The 12,120-nt window shown below is 48.1% G+C and overlaps 1 protein-coding gene across 7 annotated transcripts in view; it reads left to right on the plus strand.

Annotated features, from left to right (window-relative positions):
* LOC147683727 (von Willebrand factor A domain-containing protein 5A-like) overlaps positions 1 to 12,120 on the plus strand; it is a 326,679-nt gene that overhangs the window by 220,921 nt on the left and 93,638 nt on the right. For 3 of the 7 annotated variants that reach the window (XM_086944100.1, XM_086944101.1, XM_086944102.1), the window contains exon 17: positions 1,577 to 1,618. The exons of the other annotated variants lie outside the window; for them this stretch is intronic. In XM_086944100.1, coding sequence (XP_086800226.1) covers positions 1,577 to 1,618 — 42 coding nt within the window. The remainder of the gene's footprint in view (positions 1 to 1,576; positions 1,619 to 12,120) is intronic. 7 annotated transcript variants of the gene reach the window in all.

Raw genomic sequence — 12,120 nt, forward strand, 5'->3', positions numbered from 1 at the left:
TCTTTTCTCTACCTACCCTGGTGAAATCTAATTTCAGTTTATCCTTTCATTTTGTGGAACCTTTTTTGGGAATATCACGTTTGCAGGTAGATTGCTAACCACAAAGTATGAACTCCCCCCTGTTTTAGGGCAAGTTTACCAACCTCTACAATTACTAGGTCTAGTAAGACCAGCTACATTGCCCACTAACACCCAGAGAGTTATTTAGGCACTAGTCTAAGTTGCATCTCAACAAATGGGCCTTGAAAAGACCTTAAAGGTGAACAAACTAGCAGATGCCCACATTTAGATATGAAGATTGTTGGACCTTTGCAAAGACATGGAGGGTTTCTAGGGAATAATGTTTTAATGTTAGGTAATCAGTTGCTAAGTCTTAAGGGCTCTAAAAGTAAGACAGTCAGCCTTAGAGGTAATCTGAACATTGACACATATTCAGTGCAAACATTTCCTTGCTTCTGATATTTGTTTTTCTGCAAAGACCATAAATCAATCTAAGGGCATTGTTTTAAGTCCTGCGTACCACATTTTTGCTGAATATCTTCACAAGAATTGCTACCTTTGCCTGTTTAATGTTTTCTGCAGTTTGCTGAAAACCAACCGCGTTCATGGAGTCCCAAAACTCAGAGCACTCAAAGCACTACCGACCACAATACAATAGCATATGGAAGCTTTGAGGCATGGCACTACACGAAAAAACACGGTAGTACATTTGCAGGAACCTCAATGTGCGAACCAATATATCAGCAAGCGACTACCCAAAGTTGTCTTTAATAAGAACATGTCCCCAAGCATGGCAAATCCTTGAAGATCAGCAAGAGTTCTGCAAAGCCTCCGTGACGAGGCAAGGTAGTTCCTTGCCATCTGTATCTACTGCACAGTTGGGAACATGTTGGCAAGCTTAAAGCAAATAAGACAAGAAAATGAAGGCATCATAAGAACCAGACGTGCATTTAAATCCACATGCCACCACCGGTAAAAAGGTCACAAAGGCAGTTGTGTCATGACTGGAGATTCTTTGACTAAGGGAAATGGCATATTTCACATAATTTAAGCATTCATGCCAAGCATGTACTTTGGAACCAAATTAGTACAAAAATTCTGATGCGGCCAAAGCTTTTTGTGCAGAAAAATTATTTTGCTGCAATGGTGCTCAGATGGTTACGGGTTACCCTGCATAGTTTCTCTGTTCGCTTAATTTTGGCGCGGTGCACATCTGTTCAAATCATTTACTGGTAACTACAGCATAATTTGTATACAAATATTATTTATGAAGCCATAACCTATATTTTCACAGGGCACATTTTGTTTAACTCACAAGTCGGAGATCGTGGATTTCTCATATCTTCCATGGATCAGACTTTTAATTGAAACCTCTGCTGATGAACACAGTAAATATGTAGAGGTAGGAAAACTCCATTAATTCAACAGGTGCATTATATGCATCCTCACAAAAAGAGGTGGCTATCCAGAAGGAACAGCTTTAACCTTCCACTCACTCCTCATATATAGGATTTGCTGTTGGTAATTGAAAGCTACAGAAACCTTAAGACTTTCTTCTCTTTTTCTTCTGTTTTAGCTTTTGGTGGCATGCCTGCTGCCTGCCCACCACCTATATCAGGTAATCTTGCTAATATTGATGCCCATCTGGGAACCTATTCTTATTTTATTTGTTGACGACTGAAAGCCGCCTTTTAGGGACTAGGTCCCAAACTTATTAAAAGCATGATGGGTTGTCTTGATGAAACACACAGTTTGTAATGACATTATAAAAAATATACTGTTTGACTCACATTGTGATGGGGGCAATGGAATTCCTTTCGATATCCAGTATTCAGTGTTGTACTTTTTAAATCAAAATGTTTGTAGCCTAACCCTGTCTGTGGCTTCTTGAAATGCTACCAGGCAGGAGTTTTATGAATCCCTTAGATTCACTGCTCAGTCAAGTCCTATTTGGAGTAGAGATTCTTAAGTCCAGTATTTATCAACAACATTTATTTTACCTGATATAAAGAAACTATCCAGTTGCATTTTGGTCTTTGTAGTTTCCACAACATCACTTGATTACTGCTTGTGACCAAGGGCCTGATATAGATCTTGGCGGAAGGGGTACTCCGTCACAATAGTGACTGATATCCTGTCCGCCAAAATATAAATCCCATTATACCCTATGGGATTTATATTTTGGCAGACAGGATATCCGTCACCGTTGTGACAGAGTAACCCGTCCGCCACGATCTAAATCAGGCCCTAAGTAAGGTCTCAAATAAAATTATGTTTCATTACTGGTCATCCCCAGTTCATTTTCATATTGTGACAATTGCATAGTTCGCAATAAATATTTCAAATTGGGATTGCTAAACTCTGCTACAATAGATTCAATTTGTCCTGCTGTTCTTCCTCATCCGATGTGGGCAATTGTGAGAATTGGATGTTTGGACTGCCTGCTTTGCTCCATGCTACTGAAACAAAACTGTGGTTACTTCACTCAAAATGCTAAAAGCAAAAACGAAAAAAATTCTTAGAAATAGCAATGTCCAGATGAACTAAGCTTCCTCGTCATCACAGATAAAGCGGTTCACCAGAAGGAGTTCATCACTTTGCTTCAGATTTGGAGATTCAATCCACTACTGACATAAACTACATCCTTTGTGAAAATACAGATACAAGGGCTACGTCTTATAAAAGGAAGTAATTATATACTTGGAATGATTATAAATAGGGCTGAGGCTTGCTACAGGTTCTTTTAACCCCTATTTTATGGAGTGAAACTGGGAATTATCCCACAATTCAACTGCATTGCCCGCATGTACTCCAACTGTACAATCTAAACTGCTGGTATTTGTATTAGGGCAACTTAGAGTTTCTTTCAGTCTTAACAAATATTTTAGTCATCTTCTCAAAACTTGTATCAAATGTACAATGGGGACATTTTTTGATTAAATATCTTTTTACTAGTATTTTCTTTTAGACTATGCATATACAATTTGGCTTTTTGGTATAAAGACGCAATGTCATTAGGCATGCAGTGCTGTAGGAGTTACACATTCTCATTCTAAAGACCTTTGATGTTACATTGTGTTTGTTAGCAGAATCAATACAGGAATAACCTCAGTGCCCAATTTTCGCCATGTGTCGTAAGGGAGTCTTCTGCATTATCATCCGATAGATATCTCAGTACATTATGATAGAATGTATTAAAACAAAAACCCCTTTTAACTTTAGAACAACGAAAGCACTCAGAGATTTATTAGCTAGTTCATCATATAATTTCCCTCACTCTGTAATGGGTTACTCTTCAATCTGTAAGTGGAGGTCCATACATATTTAGGGTCTGGTTATGGGGGGTGAATTACTTTTCAAATGGGTTGTTCATTCCCTTGCACTGGACCTGTTTGCGGGGAGGTGAGGGTGAGTGTTTGTGGTTCTGTGTGGTAGTGGAAGAACCCTCCCCCCCATCACCTCCCCTGGTATCCCACTCCTGCAACACCTCCGACCTCAGTCCTGCAATTGGGCAGCATCTTATGCCTCAGTTGTCCGTCCTTCTCTATTAGTGCCCCCTCCGCCACCCTTGCCCAGGCTGTAAAATCTTTTTCCCAGTCAGATGCTTTGGGGCTTATTGTAGTCTGACAACAAATCTAGTGCCCACTTTCCTGGCCTTGGGCCTTGGAAACAGGCTCAGTAGACCTCTGCTGTGAGGGGTATTGTGTGTGGCAATACTTCCTGGAAGATCTCTGTGATCTGGCGCCAATCTCCTTTCACAACCAAATGGTCCCACACCATATGCCCAAATCCTGCGTCTGGTGTCGCGCACCTAGGGCATTGCTGGTCTTGTGGTTCCTAACATGATGTAGAGTCTGTGTGGGTTGAGGTCGGTCAAGTGTAAGAGGTTAACCTGAGTGTATTTAAAATTGGAGTTCCTAGAAATCTTCTTTGGAATACTCAAGACTTTGTTCCACTCTGCCTCCGTCACTTCTTTACCAATTAGGTCCCCCCATTTCTCTTCAACTAATTAAAAAAAAACCTTCTGACATCTTCATAAGGGCTCTGAGCATCCATTTTATAAGGTGTCTTGCCCACCCCAGTGTCACCATCGCTTGCAGTAATGCATGTGTGCCAAGTTCTTGGCTACCTCTTCCCCAAAGTGTTCTAAAAGATTTCAATAATGCATGATACTTCAAGAATTGGCCTGGTGACAGGTCGTAATGAGTGATAAGGTCATCAAGGGGGGGTCAGCTCTCCCTCCTGGTACCAGTCGTGGGTTGTTAAGACTGTCCATTCTCTGAACTGGACCTCCGTGAAAAAGGAGGAAATATCGCTGTGCTGGAGGCCCACCAGGGGAAGGTCAGGTGCGGATAGAGGGGTCCCCGCTATTTGCTCGGTGCCTCTGTTCCAGCATTTCAGCGCTACCTTTAATAAAGTGCCCTGGGGTTGAATTTGCACCTTTGAGTACAGTAATTTTGCAAGTAGTCTCCCCCCTTGATCTGTATGTGTCTGTAGATCTAGAGACTCCAGTCCCTTCCCATCTAACCATTGGGCGGGCCACTGGATTTAAGCTGCCAAGTAATATGCTTTGATGACTGGCGCTCCCAGCCCACCCTCATCCCAAATCTGCTCTCTCATCATTGTGTCTAAGTCTCTGGACCATTTCTTTGAGATCACCACTGGAAGATTGACAAAGTAGGAGGCGCTAGGGGGCGCACAGCGGAATGGCTGCCTGAACTGCAGCTCCGCCGGGCGATATCACACGATGTGATTCATTGCCACTAAAACCCCACCAACCCACCCTACGAGACCACGTTCGAGTGTGGGAAGATGTGGAGCACAGTTGGATGTTTGCGGAGGCGGCCGCTCCCCCCTCATCGCGGAGAAAAACCGAGGTTGCGGTGACCTGCATCGGACTGCCTGACAACATGGCCGGCGGCCGCCCGGAGGTACGTTGCGAGCAGAGCACGAGCGGGAGCGGACGAGCCGCTTAAGCCCAACATCAGCGCCCATCCTTTCACACGGACCACCAGGGCCAGAGAGCGCGAACACACCGCTGCAAACCTGTGCGCTAGCGGCGGAGTCCGCTTCCACATCGCCTGGTTTGCCTGACAAGATGGCGGCCCCCCCTCCAGTAATGGCGATTTCGGCGGACTAACGCCGTCGGACCCCTGTGTGCATAACGAGGCGCCCTAACGGCGGACCGACGCGTAGTGGGTCTGGGCACACTACAGCACGCATAGCACCTGGGCACAGCGCATTGGGGGCCTACTGGCGACCGCCGCTTTGAAGATCAAGGAGCAGGAGACTGGAGGGAGGGCAAACATCGGGGGCAGCGAACCACACACACAGGGGGCAGAGGCCCCGGATGGGTTAACAGCGAGGCGCCCTATCTGCACAGGCACGTACGCCACCATCACCCTCGACACTCAGCGTTGCGGTACTGCCAGGTGCACATCGCTTCCATACCGCTGCAGGACTACTACAACAGGAGAAGGCCACCGTGGAAACGACCTAGCCATTGAGTACATCTGCTGCTTGCCGCCAAGACGGAAACACGGCGACGTCGACCAGAGTGACGAGGGCGGCTCGACCCCAGCTGAGCAAGGCGCTTTCACCGCCCGCCACCATGGGCAAACCGGACAAGCAGCAGCCAAAACTCTCCTTTGAGAATAGGAAGGGGTCTAAGCCGGTGGATGACGCAACGGAGGCCGGCGGGTCTTCGGCCTCGCCACCGTCTACCAACATGGAGAAGATCCTGCTGGCGATTCAAACAAATCTACAGGACATCAACGGGAAGTTGGACAATCTAACGTGCAGGATGGATGGCATGGCCGCCCGACAAGAACAGCACGGTGAACGACTGGATGAAGCCGAAACTAGGATCTCGGCGGTCGAAGATGAGGCGCGCGCGTCCACCTCAAAATGCGCGGGAATGGAACGCATCCTGGAGGTAATAAAAGCAAAGGAGGAGGATTTGGAGGCGCGCTCGAGGCGCAATAACGTGCGAATAGCGGGCCTGCCAGAATCCACCAACACGGGCCGCATGGAGCAGTATGTTGAAGGGCTCTGTAGGGATATCTTTGGAGCGGAAGCCTTATCGCAGATCTTCATTGTGGAACGGGCCCATAGATCGCTAGGCCCCAAACCGCCACCAGGTGCCACGCCCCGGCCGATAGTGGCGAGGATCCTAAATTACAGAGACAGAGACGTGATCCTAAGGCTTGCAAGGGAGAAGGGCAAAATAGTTCACCAGGGCAACACTCTGGAATTTTACCCCGATCACACGGTCGCTGTGCAGCAAGCACGCAGGGAATACACTGCGGTAAAGGCCAAGTTGCGAGACTTAAACGTTGGGTATTCCATGTTGTATCCTGCCCGGTTGCGAGTGGTGTGGAAGGAGCAGACGATAGTGCTACCGACACCTAAGGCGGCCCTCGAACTTGTCAAGAAAATACAGCAAGAGGCGAGATCGGAAGCCCGACGAGACCAGAACAGAGACTCGGACTGAGGCGCCTAGACCACTCAAACTCCACACAGCGGTGGAGATTTCTGCACAAACTGCCACGAGGTTCTGCTACATTGCCACTTTCGGCTGTCTATGAAAGGTTTGTTGATGGACATCTGCTTGAGGTGAGCTGCTGGCGTTTTATTTTTGATTTGTGCATTGAGCGGTGAAAGGGTGGGGAGCGGCTGAACTAACTGTGACTGTAGCCCTATCCTGCCCTGACCTGTCGCAGGCACTCATGTTCGAACTAAACTACCGGGCCTCCCTCATGAGAGCTCAGAACCAACGGCCATGAAGCGACTGCTCCTGCCGCTCGTTGGGGCACTGGATCGGGTCCTTATGTGTACTCTGTGCTCACAGGCCCTCAGAACTGGAAGGGGGACAGCCTATAACGTGGCAGACTAGTGGACATTATGCTTCGTCCCAGGTTACGAGATGTGCACTACTGGAGGTGGCTCGACCGCACGGGTGGCTGAGGTCCAGATTGGGTGGGGCCGGGCAATTATTAAGTGCGGGGACGGAGACACACTGCTTTGAGTGGGAATGGCCCCTCCCCTGCACGTCTGTGTATTATGGAATGGGGTTCTGTTCTTCTCTAGGGCTGCATTATTGCCTACGTCCAGCGCAGGGGTGGTACTGGGAATGTGGGCATGTGGATTAATGGACACATACGTTACGTTTCAATTTGATTCATGTTAATGTCGCCTGCACCTGTCTATCGGGTGAAGTGCTGTGCCACTAGCGGTCCTCCATGAGGGTACAACCCTACAAGAGTTTTGCCATGAGCACCAAGTTGTTGGTTACACTGTTGAGGGAGTTGTGCTCTGTGAGGGTATGGCTTCGGCAGGTTGGGGTTGCTGGAGTGGGAGGGACCTGGGGAGGAGGGATGTATAACTGTTTACTAAGACCGAAGGTATTGCAAACCAGTGCATGGTACGTGTTAGCCCTGCTGGGGCTTGTGTGTGCAGGTGGTGATCATGGAGCTGGATGGGGTCAGGATGGGGTCGGACTGCTTGCGTGTTTAGGAATGAATGGTACTGTATTAAATGGGTACGCCAGGTTCCAATGCTGGTAGCAGGAACGGACTAAACGTCCTTACGTGGAATATACGGGGGTTCTCACGCCCGCAGAAAATCAGGCAAGTGTTTGCCAGTCTCACCAGGTGGAATATTGACATTGCATTCCTGCAGGAATCGCACTTGGCACCGAATACTCACGCTACATTGGGGTCGAGATGGGCGGGATCGTCCTACAGAGCCTCATATTCTTCCTATTCCCGTGGGGTGATCATCTTGGTCAAGAGAGGGGTACACTTCGAAGAGAGACATGTGACTCTTGACCCAGCTGGCAGATACGTGCTGGTGTCCGGAAAGCTCAGGGGGCAACACATAACACTCCTCAACATATATGGCCCGAACATTGACGCACCTGACTTTTATCGGGAAATCTGGGGACGCTTGCAGAACCACACTGGCACACACATTTTATGTGGGGGGGACTGGAACGTAACACTGCGGGACGGACTGGATCGATCTTCCCAATCAGTGGAACAACACAAGCAGGCGAGGCTTATGATAGACCACATGATGAGCGATCTAGCGTTAGCGGATCTCTGGAGACTACAACATACTGACGATCCTGGCGCTACTCACATTACAGCATCACACAATAGTTGGTCCAGACTGGACTATTGGCTAGGGTCCAGGGATATTGCACTATGGGCTCGTACGGTAAAGGTGCTTCCACGCACATTGTCAGACCACAATCCGGTGGTATTACAGCTAGGCATTCCGCACTACACACCCCCCCCCCTTTCACTGGCGTTTTAACTCCCAGGCCCTCACAGACCCCATATATGTTGACACCCTGATTAAGGCGATCAAGGACTATTTCACTAATAACTCTCACACTACGGACGACCCATGTCTACTCTGGGAAGCCTTTAAGGCCACGATAAGGGGCGTCTGCATTAGCACCACCATCGGTGTACTCAAAGACATCAGGAGCCAGATCCGCCGCTGCGAAAGTCAGATGAGGGATTTGGAACTGCAATATGAAAACACACAGGACATACTGTTATTACCCCGACTGCGAGACTTACACACAGAACATGCCGACTTCCTGGCGTCAGAAATCAAATATCTAGATCGCAAACACTCCGCTAGGGCTTTTGGAGAAGGGGGCAGGCCGGGGCGCGTACTGGCGCGGAAAATTTGTGAAGGGCGGGGGCAATCGGCTATCCTTCGGGTCAAATCGGGGGCGGGTGTAGTTCAAACGCATTCGGCGGACATAGTCAAATGTTTTGCGGACTCCTACAGCACACTGTACCAATCTCAACCAACGGCTACAGCGGAGGAAACTTACGAATATCTCCATGATGTGGCGATTGGCTGGCTATCAGATGCCCATCGGGAATATCTGGCTCGGCCGATCACGGTAGAGGAGGTCACTGAAGTGATTGCATCGCTCCCAAATGGTAAAGCGCCAGGTCCGGATGGATACACGTCCGAATTTTACAAGAAATTTGTCGATATCATTGCCCCACATTTGGTGGACATGTACGGCACCTCCTTTGAGGGTTCACTGCTCCCCCCCACTCTGCGTGAGGCTATGATCATTGCACTCCTCAAACCGGCCAAAGACCCGGACTATTGTGACTCCTACAGGCCCCTATCCCTAATAAATGTGGACTCAAAAATACTTTCAAAGTTGCTGGCTGTCAGATTGTCCCCCCTGATGACTCGCCTAGTGCTCCCGGACCAAGCAGGGTTTGTCCCCACGAGATCCACCTCACATAACACAAGGTCCCTGTTTGCTCTGGCGCACTATCTAAAACCCTCGGTTAAAGCAGTGGCTGTACTACTCGACGCCGCCAAAGCGTTTGATTCAATCGAATGGCGATACATGTTGACCGTCCTTAATAGGATGGGTTTTCCTAAAAGATTTGTCCAGTGGATCTCCTTGTTGTATACCAAACCGTGTGCGAGGGTCCGGATAAATGGATACGTTTCGGCTCCATTCGACATTGGTCGGGGAACAAGACAGGGCTGCCCCCTGTCACCCCTGCTCTTCGCGCTAGCGTTGGAACCACTGGCGTGCATAGTGCGTCAAAATTACAGGGAATCGGCGTTGCAATTTGTGTCCAGACCACTGCACATATCGCTCTACGCGGACGACATGTTGCTTTATGTTCGCGATCCGGAAACACATTTAAACCCGCTCCTTAGGGAGTACATCCGCTTTGGGGGTCACTCGGGGCTGGCGATAAACTGGTCCAAATCCTCACTAATACCCCTCACCGACTCCACTGATTCCTTTGCACTAGATTATCCACTAGAGTGGCAGCGGGACCCGATACGCTATCTAGGTGTCATGTTTCATAGGGACCCAGACGAAGTCATGCGTGCGAATTATGGAGTGGCCATCACCAAATTGGAAGAGAAGGTCAGTCGCTGGATACACCTGCCATTGTCCATAGCTGATCGAATAGCGATCGTCAAAATGAACATCTTGCCTAAGTTGTTGTATCTCTTCAACAACATCCCAATCACGCCTACACGGGAGGTCTTTCGGCGCATCAAATCACTAGTACTAACCTTGATCTGGGCGGGTAAACAGGCACGCATTGAACTACAGACCCTAACACTTCCGGTGGCAAGGGGTGGTTTTGGGGTTCCCGATTTTCTCCTATATTATCTCTGTGCCCAGGCACAGTACGCAGCGTACTGGTATCACGAAGTCCCCTACATTACACACGTGGCCATTGAGGAAGGGGATGCCCATCCGGTCCCCCTATCGGCGATACTATCACACACTAGACCCCCGCTTCATTCAAAAGACATCAACACGGTAGACACCACGATCAAGGCATGGAATAAACTAGGACAATTGGCCCACAAGACACCATTGTACGCACCGAACATGCCACTACAGCACCATCAGGCTTTATCAGTCACTAGCGAGAAAGTGGGGATGTCGCTACTGTCCAGAGCCGGGATCGACAAAATGTGCGACGTCTTCCAGGGGGGCACGTTTACAGAACTTGATAAACTGGATTACATACAAAATCAGACTCTTATGTTCCGCTTCACATATTACAGGTTGACTAGGGCATTGAAGGGACACTACCCTTCATTCCCGGAGGAGCCGGAAACACTAGCGCCATTACAGATGCTGATCACCACGAGCGATCTGTCTCACTTGGTATCCAAACTTTATTCTGCTGCACAATCAGACATAGCAGGCCACACACTTAAAGCCAAGGAAAGATGGGATGCACTACTGGATGCTCCACTGACAGAGGTAGAGTGGTACAGTTCATGCGCACTGACTCAGATACTTACACCAAACGGGAATCTGAGGATTATCCATTTCAAGTTCATCCACCAAAGCTATTACACACCGGTGAAGATGCGCAGATACGGGCTCCAAGAGGAAGACAAATGTAAGCGCTGCAACAGGGATGGGGCAGACTTTGTACATTTGGCATGGAAGTGCGAGCGTGTGGCGAGTTACTGGGTGGAGGTCACAACCGCGTTGTCGAGCATGTTGGATGACGAGGTGCACTGCACACCACAGGTCTGCCTGCTCGGTATTATACCCCAATTCAGAGCGCTGAAGCGCAAATTCTGTGCTATCGCACTCCTGTTGGCCAAACGACAGGTGGCACAATGTTGGCACAGCCGTAAGGTACCGACTGTAAAGATGTGGATGCATAGTATGTCTACTTGTAGGGATAAACTACAAACGTATGAGGAGGACTTACCTGTTAAATCTAAGCCCAAGGATGTGTGGTGCTTTTTGACGGACCATCTGAACTCCTTACAGGAGAATGGGGAGGATTAGTTGATGTGCGAGTGACACCGTGAGGTGCGTGACTGTCGTGTGGTTATGGCCCCTGAAGACTACTCGAGGGAATTATGGAACACTGCTTAGCTCACTGTATAGGATGTAACTGAAGGCAATGACAGGTCTTAAGTTGGGGAAGTTAAAGTTTGGTTGATAAAATCACAAAATGTAAGACTCATGTCGATTGTACAATGCGTGCCCTGACTGGAGAATACCGGATGGTTTTATCTACCGTTAACATATTGCTCTACATATTCATTTATGATTGTGCTGATCTAACACGGTGAAATGGCGAGCCGGCCTCAGGGTTGTGGGCTCATGCTGTGTAATCTGCTTTATGTTAATAAAGGTCTTACGCAAAAAAAAAAAAAAAAAAAAAAAAAAAGATTGACAAAGTAATATAATAGTCTTGGCAGTACCACCATTTTGGATAGAGCCACCCTAGACATAGTAGTAAGTTTAAGGGAGCGCCAAAACAAAGTGTTTGATTTATGGGATCGCATTGCCTGACCCAGGTTACCCTCCATAAGATCGTGGGTAAAGGCAATCACAAAAGATCCCATCCTCTGGCTAATAATATTCCAGCCAATGATGGCAAAATAATTTCGGCACTTTTGACAACGAATGATCAGTACCTGCCCTACTTTAATTATCAATTGATCTCTCATTCACTAGAGACGAAATATTGACTGCCCTGGATGCAATCGCACCTACCAATGCCCCTGGGCTGGATGGCATCCCCGGAAACCTTTTTCAATCTGACAAGGAAAATTGGGCTACAT

The sequence above is a fragment of the Lissotriton vulgaris genome, chromosome 11, assembly GCF_964263255.1.
Source record: "Lissotriton vulgaris chromosome 11, aLisVul1.2, whole genome shotgun sequence".
NCBI lineage: Eukaryota > Metazoa > Chordata > Amphibia > Caudata > Salamandridae > Lissotriton > Lissotriton vulgaris.